This window comes from Thamnophis elegans, chromosome 2, assembly GCF_009769535.1.
Source record: "Thamnophis elegans isolate rThaEle1 chromosome 2, rThaEle1.pri, whole genome shotgun sequence".
Taxonomy (NCBI): Eukaryota; Metazoa; Chordata; class Lepidosauria; order Squamata; family Colubridae; genus Thamnophis; species Thamnophis elegans.
In genome coordinates, this window is record NC_045542.1 from 108,162,955 (window position 1) to 108,188,359 (window position 25,405).

Consider the following 25,405-nt stretch of genomic DNA (forward strand, 5'->3'; position numbering starts at 1 on the left):
CTGGGGGCTGCCAAAGGCCTGGGTCATACAGTGTCTGGGTGAATGAGCAGGGATATTGGGACACTCTTTTTGTGTAGAACATTAATCTGAAAATGCTTTACATAGTAATTAGATTTTAACTAAATTCTAGCCTACATCTGCTATTTATTTTGCTTCCCCTTTCACCAGACAAAACTAGTATTCAGACATTTTTCTTTGCATCTAGGAAAGTACAGTGTAAAACTCTGGCTGTGTTGAAATGTCCAAATTATTATTGTATAATAAAGTGTGAGATCTTAACACATTAAGACTGTTAAGACTAAGCCTTGTAATAGATAACGTGGAATTGAAAGAAGTCATATCCACCAAAGCAATCTATAGACTAAGGTGTAAACACTATATTGCAAGCATAAAAATGTGTGGCTTGTAGACGTGCCTTTCTCATTCTATAGGTACTTGAAGCTTTTAAGAGAAGTCAGTTGTGACAGGTTGGCAGTGAAAAACCATGGCAAGATAAGCTCTCTAGTGAAGAGAGCCAGGAGACAGAAGCCCCCATAATCTTGGCTAAGTTTTTTCTTTTTAAAATAAAAACATTTTTTCCATAGTAATCCCAGCCAGAGAAAAAAGATATTTTCAGCTATTATGTCTGATGCCATTCTGGAGGACCTGTCTGAATGTTAATGAATTCTTGCTTGATTTGGTGTCTCAAGAATTCAGAGAAATTCAGAGGCTCCATCTCTTACTATTTCAGTGAAGAAGAAAAATCTTGAGAAAAAGATGCTTAAATTGTAGTTTAAATGCAATAAAAAGTAGATTATAAAATATCAGGTTAAGATGTTTAAAATAATTAGACATAACTAAACCCTGGTGGACATTTTCCTCCATTCTAAGGATTTAATGCTGAAGGATTTTGTATGCCAATATTTTAACACATGGCAATATTATAATATTTCCTTTTCTGAAGAAAGAACATGAAATCATTTTTGGTAATTGTATATACAATAAAGGTATTCTCCATGAATAATGGATATAAAACATTTAAAAGAACTTTTAAAAAATAGGCGCCATATTTTCATTACAGAAAAGAGTTTAATTTGAGTTTGTGGTAATTGTAAAGAATTTATGTATTTATTTATATAATTTCTATTATATGAATTTGCTCATTTCAGACAAATAATTATAATGGTTAAACAATAGTAAATCAGTTTTACAATAATTAATTGGACATGAAGGATTCCTTGCTAATGTCAACATTACATGCAATTCCTTATTACAAATTCATGACAAAACTATTTTCGAAAAGTACATATTAAAAGATACTATTTGAGAGTTTGTATTCATTCCGGGGGAGGGGGAGGATGGATGTAAAGGAATGACAATGAAGTTACAGTGAATTGCTGAAATCAATGTGGAATGATTTGTGAATTACCAAACACTTTTCTATACTGAATTGAAGTTTGAAATTTATTTCCTTTCCTTTTATTTCCTTTGCAGGAATTTTGTTATTTCAAATGTCCTTAGTTATTTCACATCAATCAATAAAGATCAGAAATTTTAATGAATTTTGTTCTTCTAAACATTAAGTCAATATTTTGGATTATTTTGCCATGTATAATCTCACTAATCATATGATATAATCTGATTTGTCATAAATACCTAGACCTATTAGATTTGCATATTGTAATACTATGTCCATAACAAACTTTGTTTATGTTACGTTTCAAACTACAATTAAATATCATTAAAAAAGCATAAACAAAGAGGCTGGAAATTATATATTAGAAATACTACTAGTATTTTTAGCATTTATATCTTTTAATACGGTACTATTTCTACCATTTAACAAAATACTTTTTAAAATGTTAATTTTTATTAGTCTGAGGCAATGCCTAGATTTTGTTGTGGACTAAAAGCTTTATGGTCTTTGAGCTTCCCATGTAGAATTTGATCAGTAATTTTTGTTCTGCAATTGTTGAAACTTTAGCAGAGCTTTCTGAACTGAAAAAATTAGCAAAGGATTTCTCTGCAAAGTGCAGCCCTAGGAGTTATCAGTATTTAGGAACGGATGAGCACCAGGCAGCATGACCTGGAAATTATTGTGGCTGCTTTGAACATTTTACTTGTATTCTGAATACATTCAAAAGAAAGGGAACTTGAATGTTGGGGGACAAAATTGAGGTATTTTTTTTTCTTATGCCTTCTACACTTATATTCCAGAAGAAAAATGTTCATTTTATGAGCCTGGAGAGAATATCTATGAAATGCTTTTAGTAGCCTATTTACTCTTCAGATGTCAGAACAAGCCACTGGGCCTGTTATCTTTTTTTCAATTTTTGAAAAAAAATCATCTTTAAAATGACACTAAAGCTCTGTATTAAGAGGGATGAACTATGGCTAGGTCAGAAATCTAAGCCACATGAGCGTTGTAGTCCCAGGCTTCTAGCTGATAAAGAGACTTAAAAACCATAAGTTGGTATTGATTACAAACCATCTTATTATAATTATATTGACTTCTGGGGACTGCCTGGACAAGCATCTGCAGTTTTCCTGACAAGATTTCAGAATATGTTCACATAGGGCTGAGAGAGAGTAAGTGGTCGAAGGTCACTCAGATGGTTTCTAAGGCAGGCATGGAATTAACAATACCCCATTCTCGAGCTTGTTACCTTAACCACCACACTAAATTGGTCCTAGATTAGATTAGATGATTAAATTTTTCTCTGAAATTTATGTCAATCCTTATTGAATCTATCCTATTACACCCCTGGATTAGGAAGCAGCAGAAGATGACAAACCGTTCCAGGTCCTTAAAATACATTACAAGCTCCTTTATAATATGATACATTTAAAATCGTACAGAAAGCTTCTTAAAAGTTGGTTACCATAAGACACCCAGTATAGGAGACTCTGCATAACTACCAGTATGAAACATTTGAAAAATGGCACCCATAAGATCTCAGTACTTGGTCAGAATGACAGAAGTGAGAATATGCTTCTTTGGGGCATTATGGGAGTTTGCGTCATGATGCTGCTTTCATTGGTTTATTGCCCTTTGCTTCCCCCTTCCCCCGCTGCTGTTGAAAAACACCTCTTTGGATACTTTGGAATGATTAATTTAGGTGCTGAGTTGTACAGGGCGGGGCATAACCTTTTCCTAGGGGGTCACAGCAACACTTGTAATAACAACACAAATAATTCATACACCATTCGAAAGCCCATCAAAAACTGAGTTTATTGACACGATTTAATAGTCAGTATGACCACCATTAGCCCTTCGAACAGCATTCAAACGAGGTGGATAAGAACACAACAAATCTTCAAACAGTTCCGTTCGATTTTCCAGATTTTTCAACACAGTTTCCAAATTCATTCTCAAAGTTTCAACCGAATATCGATTTTGACCTTGCTCCTGAATCATCAGAGCTTCCACTTCATCCTTAATTATGGCCCCAATGTTCTCTGCTGGATTGAGATCTGGCGAATTGAGATCTGGCTCCAGCATCGCGAGCCTCTCGAAAGGCAATGCATTTTATTCTGTCAATGATCCTTTGTTCTTCCGAATCGAATTTTCCAGCCATTCTTAAAGCAAATTTAACATTTAATAGCTCATTCAATTCAGTTTTTTATGGGCTTTAAAATGAGGTGTCGCGGAAGTTGTAAACTGCTGTCGATCTTGCTGTGACCCCCTAGGAAAAGGTTATGCCCCGCCCTGTACAACCCATACTGCCTTAAAATATGTATGACTGTTATTAATACATAATTGATGGGGAAGTCTTCAGTGGCAAATGTATTAATGTAGTTGCAAAATTTTGTCCAGGAAGATCATTTGTGCATATAAATAACTCAATGGGCATTACATTTTATTTAAAACATGATCATACTTTTTATTGCTTTTTAAATTTAAATTTTGTCCTTCTCATGCTCTTTCTGTGTACTGATTGTTTATTGTGTTGTTTTTTGTTTTTTTGTTTGTTTGTTGATTTTTTTTTTGTCTGCTACAATTTTCATCATGTAGGCAAAATGCAGGATGGGAATATGGAAAACAGCCAGAATAAAGGTAATGTTCTTTATATGAAGGGAGATTGTTAAAATTACTTTAGAGAGCAGAATATTAGTGAGGTTCAAATTGGGAGTTGGGGCTGGGGTAAATACCAAGTATTCACAAACTGTCAGTCTTTCCTGATGCTACACACACCTTCAGTGTGTGTAGCGAGTGAAGCGAGCACATGGATGCGTGGACTCCCGCTACCGAACCGGTAGTGAAGATAATAGGATACCATTACTGACACACAATCATAAACATGCACATGTATGCATACAGCCTGGAATTGAAAGACCGGATTGCATATATTCAGTTTCCTAATTTTTTCAGCAAGTATGTGACAGTATTTCCTTTATCATCTGTCTGTTCAAAATCTATGATCTATAAACATGCATTTAATATACTATGTCTAAATTATACTTTTTAAACCAAAGAAAAAACCTTCTTCATAGACCTTTTTATATATGCCATAGATTCAGTCCACTTTCTGACTGTCATGGAGAAAAATTTTATTTTATTATTTGTAGAATTTATAGGTTGCTCATTTTTCCTCAAGATAACTCTGGGCAGCTTAGAATCATAATAAATTAAAAAACTATATAAACTAAAAATGTTAAATTCTTTTTAATTCATATAGAAACGCTGTATAAATTCAAAACATACCATGAAACACTATAGCACTGTTGGAGAAATGGTAGATTTATGAGTATGCAATTGTAAATATACACAATTATTGTAAAAAGTAGTAAAAGTATATTTTTATTTAATAATGTATGATTACTCAGTCTGCAGCTGAATGCATAGATTAACTGCATAGATTAATTGTCCAGGCTGAAGTTAAAGTAGCAAAAGATCTTATATTCAAAGTTCTTTATAGTATGAAGAATCAGTAATGGTTATTTATAATCCTATTAAAATTATAATCCTGATTCTTAGCTTTTTAAAGGAATTTATAATCCCCCCAAATACTGCTTTGTATTTAAGCCAAACAGCAGGATGGGGCAGCTGCAATGGAGATGCAGCCACTCAAGAGTGCTGAAGGTGGAGAGAGAGATGATAAAGACAAGAGGAAAGCCAACATGCCTAAGAAAGAGAAATCTGTCCTCCAAGGAAAGCTAACTAAATTGGCTGTCCAAATAGGCAAAGCAGGTAAGATGCACATGGATACTATACATAAGTGGAAAACTGTATTAGAGTAGTGTTCTGAGTTTTGATGTTAAAACTGTCCTAGAAAATTTGAGAGAGCAAATCATCAACTATCTAACATACTATTAGTTCACACGTGCTGCTAAATCAAAGTATATTTGTTTGGTTTTAGATTGATACATAAAGAATAAATATGGTTTGTAAGTATCATGATGTGTACATTCAAACAACTTTGATTTATTAATCATCATCAAACCACAATTTACAACAAAACTATTCTTACTATCCACAAGAGAAAAAAATCTTTCTTCTCTTCCCCATTGCATCTGGAATGTGCAATTATAATTATAAACATTTTATCTTTTATTATTGCACAAAAATGGGTCAAATTAGCAATTGGCCATAGCAGGGATTTGCAACATGTCCCAAATTTGAAATATCCTTTTTCTGTTCAAAACAGGTTGTTTCAAATTAAAAGCAGTTCAAATATGAAACAACTCACACTATAAAATGAAACTCAGTGCAAAGAAATAATAAAAATCTTGAAGGCAGCATGAAGACATCTATACACCATTTGATATGAGCATAGCATTTTTTTCCAATTGTATATTGAATATATCAGTGTTCTTAAACTTGGGTATTATGCACTTTTAAGGAGACACTATACCAAGTATATATAGTGGAAGAGACTTTAAAATTTCTTATTACAACTATGATAGTTGTAATAAATCTTTATTCCTATATTTTTGCTGATGTTATGACATTTCAGTGACCCATAGATATGTATATCTAACAGTGTTCTCTTTATTTCTACAAATTAACTCATCTTCCATCTTTCACTTTTCATGGTCAAAACTTGAAATGACTAGAGTAATTTGGTTTAAATTTAGCAGTTTGCATGTCACTTTGAATATAAATATGCAAGCTAATTACATGCTTTGTTGAAAAAAGTGTGTATCATTAAAACTACAAAGAAAGAAGGTGTTGTAAGAAGGTTAACAATCTGATAATGAGTAGATAAAAACCATTATTACTAACATTATTACATTATTAAGAATGTTGGAATTGGATCACACACAAAAACTCACTGTTTTTGAAAGCTGTGCCTCAAATTCCGGGTTATTGAAGGAAATTCAAAGAAGGGAAATTCCTCATCCTCTTTTCTAGTAATTTTCCTTACATTGAAGTTCCTGATGGCTATTTCAATCTTCATCCTTAACCCTAGAAACCTCTGGCATCTGAAATCAGTTGCATAACTAAATTCATATTTCTTGCATTAATTTTTCCTCCATTTTATAGGTATTTATAACCCTTCCCATAATCCTTTCTCTAGAACAGGAGTGTAAAACTAATGTTGTCACGACATTGTCATGTGACATATTGCAACTTTCCCCTCCTTCACTAAACTATGTGTGGTGTGGCCAGCGCGTGACCCATCTGGCCTGTGGGACGTGAGTTTGACAGCCCTGCTCTAGAACCTTCTCTTTCTTTTCCCCATTTCCTTTTAATATAAAAAGTCCCTCCAAGAATAAGAGAAAAGCATTATAGCATTGATGGAACTAATTTAGACTAAAGGCTTAAACTGTGGTGTCTTCTGATGTCCCAAAGAAAGGCTAGTAAATTACTTGGATTTATCCCATCTGACATCATTTATTTGTTGTTTGTTTGCCCATGTTGTAACAAAATGGCTCTGGGCATCTTTGTCATTCCTATGTCTTAGACTAGGAAGGTTCTATTCTGATGTAATATATAAATGAGCAGATTTTATTTTTGAAAATACGATTGTTACATTACACAAAAAATTGCTTTTACAATAAAAAATATGTTTGTCTCTTCCAGGTTTGGTAATGTCAGCAATTACTGTCATCATTTTAGTACTATACTTTAGTATTGAAAACTTCGTTGTCAAGAAAAAGCCATGGCTGCCTGAATGCACACCTGTATATGTTCAGTATTTTGTCAAGTTCTTCATTATTGGTGTGACTGTGCTTGTAGTTGCTGTTCCAGAAGGACTTCCGCTGGCAGTTACCATCTCCCTTGCTTATTCTGTAAAAGTAAGTAGCAGTCTCAACACTAATATATATAGTTAAAGTCACAACCCCTGGTATGCCCAAATATGGGAGGAAGGTCCACTTCCATATATATATATTAAAGGTAAAGGAAAAGGTTTCTTCTATATAATTGTGCCCAGTTCTAGGGGGCAGTGCTCATTTTCATTTTTTAGCAAAGGGAGACAGCATTGAAGACATTTCTGAGTTCGTTTGGCCAGCATGACTATATGGTGAGGTGCACGGAATGCTGTTACCTTCCCACTGAAGTGATACCTATTGATCTACTTGCATTTGCATGTTTTGAACTGCTAGGTGGGCAGGAGCTGGGGCAAGTAATGGGAGTTCAACCCGTTGCACAACACTCAGGTCTCAAATCCAGGCTGTCAGCTTTCCCTCTGACAAGTTCAGCTTCTTTAACCACTGAGCCATCATGCTCCCCTCTTCTTAGAATAATGTTATTTTCCAGTAAATCTTTTCAAAACTATGATATTTTTAGTAAATTAAATGAAAATATATTCATGTATTTGATTTGAACTAGGAGCTAGTCTTAAATATTTAAGGGCAAAGAAGTGATAATGAAGATTTTCATTAGGAGAATAAGACTGTGTTACCTACTTACAGAACTAAGATTTTTAATGGTGTTATGGAAGCTGTATGCACTTGCTATTGTGATGAGCACACTTTGTACTCTATCATTGCCATTAACTGTTAGTGGAGCTCCTACAGAGATTTTTGGGAGCAGGTGGGAGGGAGGACAATTTGTTTTGAATGCTGGAGTACCTTCTGTTCTTTGATGTATTTTATGTCATAAAAAGCTGCACAATGGCCAACGTTTGCTTGATTTTTCTAATGTGTTCAGAAAATAGATTCTTCTTCAAGGATTTTAAGGCCCAATTCTCCATTTTGTTCTCCAGACTAGTTTTTTTTCTTGTTCAAGACAATGTGACATGAAAGATTCTGATAGAAGATAATTCAGTATCAGACTAGTTTCATAGACCAGTTCTGGCTATAACAAAAGCTTAAGGCTTACAGGACACCGTTTCTTCCCGTTTAACGATTTCACTCTGGTTTCTTTAGTTTATTTTGGGATAGATAGTAACAATAACAAAATAACAGAATTGGAAGGGACCCTATAGGTTTTCTAGTCCAGCGTCTCTGCTTAGAAGACCCTAGACCAGTGTTTCTCAACCTTGGTGACTTGAAGCCCAGAAGACTTCAAGTCACCAAGGTTGAGAAACACTGCCCTAGACCATTCTGGACAAACGGATGCCCAATCTCTTCTTAAAACTCTCCAATGATGGAAAACCCATAACTTCTGAAGGCAAGCTGTTTCACTGGTTAATTGTACAAAAGAGGCTTTAAAAAGAAGTATTTAAAAAAGATCAGTACTGTAAATGCTATATGACTGTTTAACTTCATGGTGTTAATGTAAAGTAGGGGAGAAAAAAGGGCAGCTGACACAATTCTCAACATTAAATAAAAATTTAAGATATAGTTGCTTTGGATAGAATTCTTTTGCTTACAGTGCAGGTTTCCTGACATGTATATTATATGCAAGGGTGGATCTGGATTTCTTTGGCTTACAGAAATGTTGGCTGAGAGGCAATATAGTCATGAAATATCTGAAGGGAGCGCAATTATTGCTCCAAAGAACAGGATCAGAACCATTGGGTTGAAATATCAGCAAAGGAGATTCAGGCTAGGCCCCAAGAGGAGCTTCCAATCTGTATAAGCTGTTAGCCAATGATGCAGATAGCCTCGTAAAGTTTCCTGCTGTCTTCCAATTATGCCTGATCCTGGATAGGAGAGCTTTGCTCATGGTCACTCATGCCTTAATTACCTCCCAAGTGGACTGTTGCAATTCACTTTATACGGGGCTGCCCTTGAGCAGGTTCCAGAAGCTGCAGCCATCACAGAATGCAGTGGCCTAGGCAATTATATGGAGTCCCCAATCAGTGCGCATTACAGCTCTGTTCTACAAACTGCATCAGATGCCAGGGTGCTTCCAGGTTCAGTTCAAAATATAAAGCCCTTCAAGGCATGGCCCCAGCTAATAGGAGGCATCTCTCTCCTGTTATTTCTATCCATCCATTAGTTCTGGCATGGAAGGCATGCTATGTCTTCTTTCTAACAAGCACTGCCATCTTTTCTATCTCTTTTGGAACATCACTTCCCAGAGATGAGGTTTTCCCTGACACTGCTGGCTTTCCACAAGTCTGAAAGAAATGGTTGTATGCTTAAGGATTCAGATGAGTGGCAGAGCCTGTGCAATCCTTGCATTGTTTTGTTGCTGGTTGTTTTGTTTTTTTAACTTAACTTTTAACTGGTTTTCATTTTGGTTTTTAACTACTAATTATGTATACAATGTTATTTCCAATGTTTTATATTGTTCTAAGGTGTTTTCTAATTAATCATCCCGAGTCATGAATCGGAGATGGGTAGCCATATAAATTGAAATAAAAAACTAATAATGTCACCAGAAGTCGTCAAATAGAATCTGAATGATCATCTGTCAGAAATGCTCTAAGTACAATGTTTCTTATCCTTGCCAACTTTAAGACATTGGACTTCAACTCCCAGAATTCCCTAGCAAGCACTAAGCAATTTGAATCAGTTACCTCTAAAACCCTTCCAACTCTATGATACTTTGAAGTGGTTAACAAGTTGTGGCAGGAAGCATATGATGTCGAGTCATGGAGTATATGTTGTTGTTGTTATGCAGTATTATTACTTTCAGTGAATATCTGTGCATATACTTTTAAACAAAGAGAGAGGGCAAAAAATTCTCTGAAGTTACATTCTGATCTGAGGCTTTTTTTCTTTACAGAACAACCTGCTAAATTAATATTATGCCAGCTGCTGTCTCTTTTCATTCTTGTACTTTATTTGATTCATCTTTGCTAAGTAGTTTGACATAAGCAGGCTCTCAGGTCTGTGTAGCAAAACCTTTGAAATATTATTTGATCCCTGTACCGGTATCAACATTCTGTTAGCTCTAGAAATCCTAACTTTCCAATTCAATGAATCTAAAATTTATTGAGCTGGTAGCATGCAATCATGCTGAAGAGGGAGATGAAAAAGTCAACCCAGGCTGCTTTAAAAATAGATCCCTTACTTGAAATTCAAAAGAAGAGAATTGAAAATAGAACTGACAATGCATTAGTGCCATTATGTAAAATTATGATGAGACTGTAATTGGAATTCTATGTAAAGTTTTGGTTGTGCACACAGAAAGAAAAATACCCTAGAGCTGGATAAAGTACAAAAAAGGATACATGAAATGATGGGTTATCATCTGGGGTTTTCTCTAGGTACTACCTAGTGGAGATATATAAAATAAGGCACAATATTGAAGATATGGATAGAGATAATTTTTTTCATTTTCTCTGGAAGGTTGGAATTCAGAGTTATTCTCTGATATGAGAATAACAGGATAACAGGATGTCCCTCTTTACATAATAGAGTTACACTATTGAAATTGTTACCATCTGATCTAAAATCTAACAATTTAGACTTTTAGATAATGCATGATAAAGGCCAGGATATGGTTAATATTAATTTGCATGAAGCCCCATTTAAATTATGATCAATTTACTAATTCTTACCTAATTTCCCATTTTAATTTCTTAATGACAATGTTCTGCCCTATTTAGTTCCTATTATCAAGCTTCTTCAGTGGTGCAGCATTCCTTTGGTAGAACCTTTTCATTGAATACATGTTCTTTCCTTTTCTTTCTGTATTATAATGTTCATAATTTTATTAATATTTGTTGTCGTATACACAACAAATATTAATTCCAGGGCATCATGAGGGTAACTATTAAATTAATAATGTTGGTAAAGGAACAATTTTAATTAGAAACTGTTAACATAACATTTAATACTCTAGTGCAGACTATTGTTTGCTAGAAAGAATAAAAAAGGCAAATCATGATTATTTATTGACACTTTATGGCAATGAATAGGTAGCCATGTTATGTCCTTTTTTTTTTACAATATTGTATAATTCTTTGCCTCATATTCTTGAAAAGTTTCAAAATCACCTTATTATATTATATTATATTATATTATATTATATTATATTATATTATATTATATTATATTATATTATATTATATTATATTATATTATATTATATTATATTATATTATATTATATTATATTATATTATATTATTATATTATATTATTTATATTATATTATATTATTTATATTATATTATATTATTATTTATATTATATTATTTATATTACATTACATTACTTTAATTTATTTATTTTTAAAAATTTATATGCCACCCATCTCACTGTCGAGTGGCTCTTGGCATATAGTATATTTGAGTCTTATTAATTTCACAGTTTTAGGAAGTGAATGCAAATTAATTTGTGTACTTGAGCATATATAAGTGTTATCAATAATAAATATAATTCGGTGAATATTAACACATTGTTTTAATTTTTAATTTATATAAAATTATTTTCTCATACTTTCTTATACCATATTTTATAAATTTTATAAATACAATTCTTTTTAAATGACTATGCATTCTGTAAGAATAAAATATTTATCTGTATGCTTTCCCTTTCAGAAAATGATGAAAGATAACAACCTGGTCCGTCACTTAGATGCATGCGAGACTATGGGAAATGCTACAGCCATCTGCTCTGATAAAACAGGGACATTAACAACTAACCGAATGACAGTAGTACAAGCCTTTGTTGGAGATGTCCATTACAAAGAGATCCCTGACCCAGATTCTATTCCAGCCAAAACAATGGATTTGCTGGTTAATGCAATTGCCATCAACAGTGCTTACACTACAAATATTCTGGTGAGTCGATCATATTCAAAACAAAAGGCTGTAAGAAAAGGCATGAATGTTGGCTTGGGAAATTCTAGTACTTAGAAACCCCACCTTTTAAAAAAAAATGGTGGGATGATGTAATAATCAACAACTTGACAAAAGGCATTGGTGTTCTTTTGTGTATATCTATGTCTCTGTCTCTATACCAATATATGTCATATGTATTTTATAATTTACCAGCAGATAAGCCTCACTGTATTTAGCCTTTTTTTCTGAGTAAGTACAAGAATTAATTTTCAAATTAAAGATGAATTTCAAAAGATGGAAGAAGTTGCTTGAACATAATCCAGAAACTTTTAGCTGGTTAGAGATCACAACAGCAATAATAACTTAATTGTCAACCCTAAGCCCAGAGACAATACTGAGAAATCCAATTGAGTTCAATCCTTTATTTGCTTTCATCTAATTAACAGAATCTTGTCAGACTAAAGCTATAACCTTCTAACCTGCTAGATATAGCCCCAATCCAGTTGAAGATTGTTCAGTTTCTCAATTTGCGTCTCTCTTTGGGAAAGATATGCGTTTCCAAAACTCTTTCCCACTGCTCCTCATTGTGCAAATTCTATCACAATAGTATTTATATTGAAGTTTCAGTTATCTTGTATGACTTGTACTATTCACTAGAGTGATTTTCATTTTTCCAAGACGTTCCCCATGGTATATATATACTATTCTGTTCTTGAATTTCCCCCTTACAATAATAGTTGCATGGAGGAGATTGCACTGAAAGACAGTGGTGATTTAAAACTCACCTAAACCTGATCATTATAACACAGTATGTACAATATTTCTGGGAACCTTGAGAATTACATTAGTATTATTCCACTTAGGGCTGGTATTCAAACTGAGCATGAAAGACAGTTGCCTGCCTAATATACCATTAGGAAGCATGATGACATCATAGAAATTCATATCCAATTAGATTTGGATAGATGATATTGACAGCAAGGCCAAAGAATTCCTTCCATTGTTAGAATGGTAGTGTGAGACAAAAGAATATGTCCCCCTTGCCATGTGTCACTGTCAATTTCATTGCCAGGGAGAATTGCCTGGAAAGATTTTTGTCCCAAATGAAATTCAATCTCATGTAAATTTTGCACAACCAATTAGGTAAAATGTATTTGAGAACAGATCTGAAGCATGGTTCAATGGGTATCCCACATACACTCTGCACCAGTTAATTAATAAGACAAAGTGATGGGCAGTAGGGGGGAGATAGATCTTCAAGCAGAAAATGGGTCATTTGTCAACAACTGTAGGTTTACAGCCTTATTTGTATTATATCACTTGTATATGAAATATCATGCAAGCATTATATTTGTATGAAATAGATTCCTCACTGGATATTAATGTTAAACTTAGAATGAAGTGTCAGTGTATACTGTCAACTGTCTGGTTTTGCCAGAATGAAAATATTATTTTCAAGCATGCTGAAATGCTGCTCTTTATGAAGAAGTGATTTATTATTCAGTTTGTTAGATTTGTTTCCTGAGGGACTTATCTGGAATTCTCCCTTTATTTTGTTCATACAACAGTCCTATGAGATAGACTGGGCTGAGGGAGATTAACCCAATGAATGTCCTGTTAGTGTTTAAGTTGGATTTGAATCAGGGTGTATCAGAACCTAGGCCTATCCATTAATCACCATACCATGCAGGCTTTCATTGTGAAAGAGGACTTGAATCAAATGAAAGATTACTGATTAAGACTAATGCAGAAGTAGGTGAACTAGATGAGCTTCTCTCTGGGCTGGGGAGCAGGGAATTCCAAACAGCATATCTCTACTTCCGTAGACACTCTGGAACACATTTGGGGTGGCAGATGCCACCTCAGTCAATACTCTGTTACTACACTTTGAGAGCTTCTTTTGGTGCCAGTCTGCCATTAAGTCTGGGGGCCAGATGGGAGGGGAGTATGCTTTGGTGAAATGAAAGTTCACCATTATTTTCCAAGCAGTCTCAAGGTCAACTGCTTGGGAATGGAGCACAGCTGCATTCCTCAGAAGACTGTTCTAAAAATATTTCTTTTAAATTTGATTGGACACGAGGGAACCAGCTATGGGAGGCAACTTCAGGAGGAAAAAATTACATTTGGGATTTTGGTACACAAATTTCAGCTCTGGTTTTGCACTACTATATTTCACTTGGCTTCTAGTAAACTATACCTTTCTCCACCCAAGAAAAAAATTGTATCAACATAGTGTGTTGTTCTAGTTCTTTGTTTGTACAATTGTTTTGATTTGTTTTATTTGTAATAAATTTCATATTTATTACAATAATTACAGCTATACAAAGAGTAAAATAAATAATACTTACTGTTGAACACCAACAGCAAATCGGAGCTGTTAGTGAAAAATATTCATTATCACTACTACTGTGAGTCCAAAGAGCATAAAAGCCTCTATACTAGATGATAAATGGAGATTAAACATATTCCAACTTGGTATCTCCAATCAAGTTCACCTTCATTATCCATCATAATACATATCTATCATACTGTTCATTCTCAATGTAAGGATTGTTATGCGGAAAAGCAGAGAAATAAAATAAGAGAACCAAAGAAAGGCATGAGTTAATAAAAAGAAACATAGCTAAATTTATTTTGCGTCAATAGCAATCTCTAAAACTCAGTGCCTTTTTATTATTACAAGCATTTCTGGGCATAGAATTTGTTTCTTTCAATTTTTTTTTGTTTTCTTGCAGTTATTTTCTTCTATTTATCACTCATAGTCCCTTTCCCTTTTCCATTCTACTAAACATAACTTTCACAATATTCCCAAAACAAAGAAAGGTGTGCTATGTAATATACTGAAATAAACTGTCTGTTCATGTTTACATCATGATGTTGCATACAAGAGGCAGAATTTAGGTTGTGATACAGATGCCATTTGCCTTGACTGCCTTCTCTGTGAACGTACTTGACATGCATTTTAAAAATTCCCAGGGGATTTTAAGGGGGTGTAGAGTTGAAATCAACTTATTGCCACATAGTAAAAATAAATCATATTAGCCCCTCACTTCCACCTTTCTGCATGTTGTTGGAAATGATTTCCTTCTGAGTATACAGTCAGGATTTTAATAGGTTAGTTGATTGGGCAGGTGGATGTATTATCCCTACCTTTACTTGTAATAATCTTAATTTTTAGTCTCTTTAAGTGTAATCTTCATTCCTTCTAAATCCTTCTGATTCCCTCTAGTGTCAAATCACCTAAGACACATACTATCAATTTTTAAAAACATAATTTTAAACAAAAAGAATCTCCCATGGAAAGGATTCTTACAATTAATTCCAAAATTTTATTTCAAATCCAACTGGACCAGAAGTGGGTTCCTACTGGTTCGGCTGAACCGGTTGTGGTATGCCGGTCTGGGTTGCAGAACTGGCAGCAGCCCAGGCTGGCCATGCCCCCGAACTGGTTCCCTGGATCAATTCAATGGAACAATTTCCATTGAACTGCACATGTGCGTGCACGAGCAAACCAGCAGTAACACTGGCTGAAACCCATCCCTGAACTGGAACCTTAGTCTATTTGTAACTTTCCAAAATCCAAATTCCAAAAAAATCTCAAAATCAAAGTTTTAATCACCTTTTGCTGCTTATTTCAAAAGAATTTTAAGTCTTTAAACATGTATTTAAAAATTATTTTGCTAAAACTCATCCAATGCTATAAATCTTGTTGAGCCAAAGGTTCCAAATAGCTAAAAAGCTGCTAACAAGGAATTGATTAGAAAAGAAAGGATACAAACCCAGTGTCGTGTCTCAGTGATCTAAACCTGCTGGAGACCACTGCTCCAGTGGTGGGTTTCAATTTATTTTACTACCTGTTTGCTCGTGGGCGCATGATGCTTCTGTGCGTGTGCAGAAGCATCCTGGTGGGTGGGAGGAGCCCTCCTGCTGCCACCACTATCAGTTTGCTTGATCTGGGGTGAACCGGCAGAAACACACCTCTGCACTGCTCCTCTTGTGAAGAGCAACTGTCTGAAGTACTTGTGGCTGATCTCAAGTCCTCTCATTGTCTGGAGAGGAATTAGAAAGAACGGATCTGCTCATCTTCTACTGTAGTCTTTAATTTGCCACTTCTTCCTCTGAAGATTTTTAGTTCATTATTTCTTCCCTGGACCGTTAAGGATTTGTTTATAGATAAGATATACGTGTGTGTGTGTGTGTGTGTGTGTGTGTGTGTGTCTTTTCTTTAATATATTCTTATTTCTCTTCTCTCTTTTCTTTTTTTCACTTTCTTTTCTTTTTTCTAGCTTGTATTCATTTTTTATCTTAATTATAATTTCAATTATACATAGAAATATGATGTAAGTGTATATTAGTGTGTATGTATTAAACCATGACAAGTTATGATTGAGTTGGGAAGTACAAACAAACTGAAAATAAATAAATGATTAACTTGAGTGAAAAATTTAGAGGTCTCATAAATCTACTGTTTTCTGATTAATTGTTTGTTCATGAATTGTGGTGGGGAGTAAAGACATGTTATATAGTGTAATGATTATTTAATTGGGTTTTTTTTTTGAAATATGACAAAAATGCATAATCAAATATATGCCAGAAATCTGCAGCTGAGACAACTGCAAAAGGAAAGATTCAAGGCAGATAAGCAACTTCACAAACTTCCTGGTATTTCTGTGTTAATAATATTTTATCTGCCTTTAAAATTATATAGTAAGAGGAAACTTCCAAGAAAACAAATAGTAACAGCCATTGCAAATAAGAAAGAAATAAGTAGGAGTTTTTCTAGAATTCATTGCCAATTCTTGTTTTTAAAGTACCATTAGCATTAGGAACCATTAATCTTTTATGTATGTGTTTTGAAGAATAATAGTTAAATTGAAAAAAACTTTTTTAGTTGGAACAATATTTTAAATCATTTGAGTGCATCCTCTAAAGGTATTGTTAGTTAATTCAGGTAATCAGTAAACTCTCAAGTGAATTACAAAGTACTATGTATGTCTCTGGGGTACCCTTTTAGTTGGACAAGTATGGCTTTCAAGGTTTCTCAGAAAAATCTGTTTTTTTTTTGAAAAATGAGAAATGCCTGCTGCGTTCTTTCAAGTGTTGATTTGCCACTTTGTGAAGCAAAATAGCTCATCCTGGATTAAAAAGATAAAACCAAAAGCAAAGTTTAATAATACAAACAAACCAACACAGTTACAAAAATCAAAATGGGTACCAATTAAAAATAAGCTCAAAAGCCTTTTATCTAAATACAGGACACTGTGAATTGAAAAATATTCATATCTGAGGTAAAAATTGGAGAGTTAGAGATGATTTTTTTCCTGTTATTTAATCACAACTAATAAAAAGAGGCACTTATGTGCATGCACAGCACTTTCATTCCCAGAAATATAGCTTTTCTTTCCTTTTTTTCTCATCATTATGACTCATTCAATCTTCCTTCCTTCCTTCCTTTCTTCCTTTCTCCCTGCCTGCCTGCCTGCCTGCCTGCACCCGTGAAACTACCAAAGGAAGAAAGTAGTTCATCATCATAACCAAACTTTCATGAAAGCCTCAGCCCTGCTAAGGATTATTATTACTCACTTCTTTCCTTAATTTCTAAGCACATTAAAATGCTTCATCCCTTCAGCTCTTCTTTCCCATTATTCCCAAAGGGCAGGTTATTTGCCAATTGGCATGTGGTTCTCTTAAGCCCAGGAGGCACCTCAAAGTAGCAAGCTCTCTTTCCCTTCTCTGGTTTGGACAGAAAAAGAACATCAGGAAGATAATTGTTTGTTCCCTTTCTATTCATTTCAGCAATCACATAATATTGTGATTGCTCCCTAACCTTTGATCTGTAACCAGTGGTGGGATTCAAATAATTTAACAACTGGTTCTCTGTCGTAATGACTGGCTGGGTGGGCATGGCCAGGGGTGTGACAGGCAGTACTCAGCCTCCTGCACCCCCCTGGGAGCAAAAACAGGCTGAGGGAAGACGCGTCACACATCCCCATGCCTAGGCCCTAGGAGGCCTCCCTGCAGCCCCCTAGTAGCCAAAACAGTGCATGTGGGGACTCCTGAAAGGGATCGGGCCAGCCAGCAATTTAACAACCGGTTCGCCCGAACCAGTTGAATCCCACCACTGTCTGTAACATAGTAGAAAAAGTTCCCATCTCTGACTCAAAACCAAATATGCAATCAAGGACACATGGTCTGGAAATAGTACTTAATATATATTTGGGGTTATAATGAATGAAAAATAAACACAAGTGACCAGTATAAAGAAGATTGCTGTAGTTTTAAGTTTCACTCAAAGAGTCATAGTTTCATATTAGTTTGTTAGTTTGTTTCGTTTTGACATTGCCTGACTCCAGAGTGACTCCAGAGTGACTTTGCTGAGTTATAATTTTATAAAAGAAATGTGAAGGAAAGCAGCAATTATCACAGAAAGTAAATAGTTAACTGGAAGATAGACCTAGAAAAACCAAAGATGCTCAATTGTCATCCTTGCTTGGGAGATCTTAAGCAGTTTGCAGAAGTCATAAGGATGGGAACAGAATGGATCTATGGGGGAATGTCATTCCTCAGGACAAGAACCATCACCACTTCCTGGGTTCTACAAAGTGATACTGCTTAACTGAAGGGACCTGGAGCATGCCTACCCTAGTTGAAATCAGTGGAAACATATGGAACCAGGCCAGTGGTGGGTTCCGGATCCTGTTCCAACCCAGCGTCGCCCACATGTGCATGGTGCGCACATGCGTGCATGGCACGTGCATTCATCATACCTGCCTGCGACACCTCCACAAGCCTCCGCGACACTCCAGCTGCTCTGCGGAGCATCACGCAGGTGCTGTATACACCATGCGCGTGCGCGGAAGTTTCAAAGGCTTAAAGGACAGGTAAGGAGCTCAGGCGGGTGGGTGGGCCCTCCGGAGCACCATACCGGAAGGGCAACCCACCCCTGAACTAGGTAGTCCCTCAATTTTCCAAGCTCTATTCCATGAAGCATTTTATATGTGATAACCAGCATCTTGAATTGCATGTAGAAGCCAATGCTTGCATAGATACACGCAGGGTACATGCAGAGACTGTAAAATGCCCCATCACATTCCACACAGCTACATTCTGAAACAGGTTTAGCCTCTGAGTAATCTCCTGAGTGGTCTTCATGGACAGCGCTTATAGTAGACTATCTCAAGGGTCTCCTGGTTCAGAAACAGGCTCAACCTGTGCAAAGGCTTCTTTGTCCACAGCTGCCACCTGTTCTTTGAGCAGAAGCTACGAATTCATCCCCTGATTGCACACTAATTTTGCATACGGAAGTGCAATCCCATTAAACACGAAATATGTAATGTGCCCCGAATCAGGGGGAATGTCATGGTTTCCAATGTAAAGATGGCTTCCAGGCCTGACAAGGAATCCAATTAACAAAGCTTAATAAAAGATCTTATATTATTTATATTCATTTCAAAGAGTTCCTTGCCAGAGAATTACATCAAAAATGAATCTGTAATACATATGAACATTCTTACTTGGCAAAATACTTAAATCAGATTCTTTTTAATATGGACCTTTGAATAAGTGATATGTTTGACAACAAATGATGTCTAATTCCGAATGAATTATTTTAAACTGTAACCACTTCATTACATTCAAGAACCGTGGTGACATTGGTTAGAATGAATTATTGCAGGCTACTTCTGCTAACTGCCAGCTACCAGCAGTTTAGCAGTTTGAGTCTCACCAGCTGAAAGTTGACTCAGCCCTCCATCCTCCTGAGGTCGGTAAAATGACGGCCCAGATTGTTATTGGGGGCAATATTCTGACACTGTAAACCGCCTAGAGAGGTTTACAGTATAAAGCATTATGAAGCGGTATATACGTCTAAGTGATATTGCTATTAGTTCTTTAAGTCTTGCCTGACTTATAGTAAGGGCTTTTCACATTCTTTAATTAAGTTAAAATAATTTTTAAAGTTTAAATAGTGAGCTATTGCTAACTTTAAAAAAGCAAGCAATAGAGCATTATTTTGATTTTAATGACCACAAGTTAGATGCCAAAACACAGTTATATTGCATCATATGCTTAAATTCAGTAATCTTCTAATTAGAGAAAAAAAATCAATTTCTTCATTGAACCTTTGGGAAATTAGATATATTTTTGTTATGCAATGTAATTTTATAAACCTTATTAAACATTAGGAGTTTAATTGCCATTCCAACTCCCCAGCTGGAGTTTACTGTAGAAGACTAAATATTTATATTCTGAGTATGTCAATATATTGCATATGCATGTAGTCCTCTACTTAGAACAGTTCATTTACTGACCAAAGTTACAATGGCATTGAAAAAAGAGATTTATGACCATTTTTCACACTTACGACCGTTGCAGCATCCCCATGGACATGTGATCATAATTCAGATGCTTGACAATTGCAATGTTTTGGGGTCATGTAATATTTTGACCTTCTGACAAGTAAAGTGAATGGGGAACCAGATTCACTTACTAACAGTTTGACTACTATACCAATTACAGTGATTTACTTAACAACTGTGGCAAAAAGGTTGTAAAATGGAACAAACTCATGTAAAAATGTTTCACTTAGCAACATAAATTTTGGGTTCAATTGTGGTTATATGTCAAGCACTATCTGTACTAGCCCAAATGTTCTAAAACTGCTGAGACAATTTTGCATGTGATATGGATACAGATAAGACTAGTAATTTATTACTAAAACTAGTAGTTTACTACTTTCTTACTAAGAAATATTATAAAAATGCTTCAATTGACTAAAGCCATAGTAGGCAGCATAGATTAGTTTCTATAGTTCCTCTCTAGTGATGATCATGACACGTGGGAAATTGTGACTTGGTACATAGGAAAAATAACTGGTAAAGAGAATTAACTCTTAAATGCAAGAAAGCAATTGTGCAATATGCTTCTGAAAATAAGAAAAAGGCAAGAGTGCTAAGCCTGAATAAAGAGGCTTTATTTGTGTGGAGCAGTTAATAAATACATGTAAGTAGATGAAGTTCTAAGTATAATTGTGAAATACAGGACTAAGTTTGTATAAGACACAATGAATAAGAGACATCTATATTGGTATGAGGCATAAAATGAATATAGGAAGCCTTAGGTGATAATGGGAATTGATGTGATACAGTGAATATTATATTGAAAGAAAAAGAAAAGTGTTTGAAGAAAACAGTGAAGCATTCTGAATTATTGTTGCCCATTTTCAGTATGTAACCTAAGTGTCATAATTACCTTGACCCTTTTCTGGCTCCAATTAAGTGGTGTGGAACTTTACTTAATTAGATTCTTGAGCAATAAATCTTGGGTACTGCAACTTAATACATCATCTTGATTCTTTGCACCTGACAGGAAGCTACAGATCACCTTGCTACAATACTAAGCACTTGCTTCAAGTGTCTTTACCTGACTGCCATAAATGTACCCAAGTCTGAATATCAGGTGAACATATGGACCTGATTATATATATAAAAAGGCAAATTAGAGATGCATTGGCAACATACCATCCACTGTTGTCTAAAATTAAAACAAATACAGTACTGGGGTAATAGAAATTAGTGGTAAAAGTGAAAAAAAGTGAGGATAAAAAGACAGTATACAATGTATACAACGAGAAAAAAATCAGTTATAAAAATGTATGCCAAAAGAATTTAAGAAAAACTCACAAATTATAGCTTTGGGTAGAAATTAAAAATGTTCTATAAAAGAGATAAATGGGGAGCTTCCATTACCTTGAATAGAATTAAAAATAAACATGATGAAATCGTTAAGTGAAGAAAAGCTTGAAGAATATTTTGTGTGAAAATGTTACTAAAATGTCAAAGGGTGGAATTGAAATGAATTTTATAAATGTTAGTGGTCAAGAAAAAATGATGAAAAAAATCGTAAGAGCTGGGGAATGTTTATAAAAATGGAAAGACTGCAGTGTAGATGGCATAACTGCAGAGATGTCAACATTTGGTGGTGTTTTTCTCCTAGTTGCTAGGCCACTTGTTTTTATTTTTTATCTGAGTGTGAAGACTACATTGCTGCTTCTTGATTTGTAAGAGGTTTGTTGTAGGGAAAATGTGTAATAAATGAATTTATAAGAATTAGTATGTTAAGCATGCCTCAAAAGTGTTTGGTAGAATGCTGAAAGTGAAAATAAACAGAAGTCCAAGAAGAAGATGAAGAGAGTGGAGTTTTGCTCTTCAATAAATCATTGACGATTAGATACTTTTGATACAGAGGAAGCATATTATAAAATGAATAGACCTGAATTATCAAACATTTTGCAAAATAGTTTTCTGACATGAGTAGGATACAGAATGGCAGACTTGAGTCTTATAATAATGACATAAATCACTAAGGAAGTAAACTAGAAATTAGCTACCTTGTCTTGCAATGTCCAGAGACTGAGATAATGTCAAAAGAATAATTGTTTTCATTATCATTTAATTACTTTAATCCTTTGTTTTGAAAATTAAGAAAAGAGTCTAAGAGTCTCTTAAGACTTATGAAGGTACTTGTCCTCCCATGACTTCTCTCTGGATTGTTATTGCATTTTCTTTAGAGAGGACTTGCTGTGAAGAATATTTCTGAAGTACTATTACTGCAGGATACAAGTGGCTTTATGTGTGGTCAGGTACAATTCTAGATGATAGCAGTGAGCCCTAAATGCTGAAGACCAGAATATAGATAGGCTATTGCCTTCTCCTGAATAACCCTGCTTGTATATTGAGAGTATCTTTGAAGATGCTCTCATAACTACCAAATCCAGGAAGAAGGGCTGTCCATGGCTGCATCTGATGTTGAACATTGTTGGTTCATCAGTAGGTTATTTTAACATTCCAAATATTTTTATAGAAGTTAGTGTATGTATTTAAGTGTGTTTTCCTGCTATCTTGTATTCATATTTTTGCATTTTTATGACATTAAGGATGAATGGCTAATAACGTTGAAGAGGATAAAGGGAATGTAAAATTTTTAGTTTACTTTACTTTATTGTCATTGCACCTCATACAATGAAATTAAATGCCATCTTCAGTGTACTTTATAATTATAAAAATAAAACACAAATACATATCCTTCACATTCTATACACTTGAATTGAAAATCGTTATTGCATTAATATTGCACTATACCATAGAATTCAATATAGTTACTTTCCTGGGATAGAAGTGTTTTTCAGCCTATTTGTCCTTGTTTTTATGATCTTTTACCATCTGCCAGATGGTAATAGTTAAAAAAAAGGGTACCCAGGATAAGATGGATCTTTAAGAATAGTTTGTACTTTCTTAAGGGAGCTATAAAGCTCTTCCAAAGAGGGGAGAAGGCAACCAAAGATCCTCTGGGCAATGATGTTAACCTTCTGGAGTGCTGTCCTATCTGCCACTGTGCAGTAAGTTAAAATACTATTGTGCAGTAGAAGGTCACCAGCAGTTTTTCATCCAGTTGTTGTTTCCTGAGAAGTCTCAGGTAGTTTAATCTCTGCTGGGCCCTTTTGACCTGTACTGCAATGTGAGGGCCCCAGGTCCTCTTTTATGATAACACCCAGAAACTTAAAACTGGCCACTTGCTCCACTCAGTCTCCATTGATAAGCAAGGGCTGGATGTCTGATCTATTCCTTCTATAATCCACTATAAACTCCTTGATCTTATTGGTATTGAGGACCAAATTATTGTCTCCACATCATGAAAGCAACTGGTCCACCTCATCTCAATAGACAGACTCATCTCCCCCAAAGATGAGTCTCACCACTGTTGTATCATCTGCAAATTTGGTAATAGTATTACTAGCATGAGTGGGAATGCAGTCATGCACATTATTATTTTAACTAATAATCTGCTCTAGATTGACAGCAGTATGGAAATTGGTTTGGCAGGTAAATACAGTAGAAAAAATGTATAATATCATATAAATGTATAATTAGTATCATGTTTATCAATGTCATGTTTATCAATGCCATGTTTATCTGTGAAACATATACATTGAGATTGCTCATCTTTGGGAGTGTCCTTCATTTAAACCACAAATCTCTTTCAGATTGGTAAAAATTGGGGAACTCCCACTGAAGTTGGCTTGGATAGGTGGGAGAAGATGAGAAGAAGTGTATGTACATAAACTTCTCCTGGATATTGGCACCACCAGCAGAGTTCCCAGGAGTTAGGCAAAAGTGAAGTACTTCTTCAGAACTTTTGCACATCCCTTATAGGATGCCCCCTTGATCATTAGTGGAAGCGAAACAGAAAGGCTGAACTGCCAGCATCTTGAGCTATATTTCTCAATATGACCTGTAATTCAGAATGTGGCGGAATCCTAAGTATGTTTACCTAGAAGTAAGCTCCTAAGTCATGCATCAGATCAAACGTATTCAACCTTCCCAACCCTTTCTTCCCTCCAAATAAGTATCTTTATATTGCAATTTTTTTTAGTGCTTTCAGTTACTAGAAGACTTTTAGTTTACCTTCATTTGATGGAATTGACTATCAGTCCAGAAGACTAAACATTCCACAATAAATGTATTGATTACAAAAATTTTTCAAGTACTTGTTACATTCCTGAAAGCAGGAAAAACACCATGACTTTAGATGGCAGTATTCCTCCTTCAAATGACTTTGTCTTCTACAATGCTTTCCTAAGATGAGAATTATTTATTTTTCTTTTATTCATATGCTAGACTTATATTTGATATGTTACCTTCAGGAGTTCTACGTTATAACATACACAGTGCTCCCCTTTTCTATTTCTTTTAGAATTCCCAGTCCAAACATTGGGTCCAAACATTATACTACATCAGCTTTGGCAATTGAAATCTGACAAATCTGGAGAACTTAATTTAGATTAAGCTTCTTGTGAAACCTATGATGATCACAATGCTTCCATGTCATTATTATATCCACTTTGAAAATTGAAAATTGTAAATGACTGACAATATCTTACTTCAAAGTACCTAGTGTCAATACACATAGCTATGAAAGGATTTGCTCTGAGAACATCCAGACCAAAACTAATGTTCAGATGAACTACAGAACAATTGCTTTCTTCCTATTTGTAAATATTAATCATTGCTTTGCAGCAAAGCAAATTTTAAGCTCCGTTGCATTACATATGGTTATATGTAACCATGTTTTCAAACTAGCTTTAAAGTACTATTTTGGGATCATTTTAAAAAATCTATTCTATTTTATTCTATTCTATTTTAATTTTTTTGTTAGGAACATAGGATGGGACAGAAATATTTTAAATGTGTAGTTTTCTTTTGTTTTTAAATGCAATGGCTAGACCATTTACTCTGGTCTTCAAATTAAAAGCTATCTTAATTATATGCAGTTTAAATCTGAACTTTTTGTTGTTATGAT

The 25,405-nt window shown here is 34.8% G+C and overlaps 1 protein-coding gene across 1 annotated transcript in view; it reads left to right on the forward strand.

The window, feature by feature from the left end:
- The window catches only part of ATP2B2 (ATPase plasma membrane Ca2+ transporting 2), a 275,746-nt gene that overhangs the window by 210,250 nt on the left and 40,091 nt on the right, over positions 1-25,405 (forward strand). The window contains exons 8-11 of the mRNA XM_032212393.1: positions 3,995-4,036; positions 5,006-5,170; positions 7,007-7,221; positions 11,807-12,049. Of these exons, the coding sequence (XP_032068284.1) occupies positions 3,995-4,036; positions 5,006-5,170; positions 7,007-7,221; positions 11,807-12,049 (665 nt within the window). The remainder of the gene's footprint in view (positions 1-3,994; positions 4,037-5,005; positions 5,171-7,006; positions 7,222-11,806; positions 12,050-25,405) is intronic.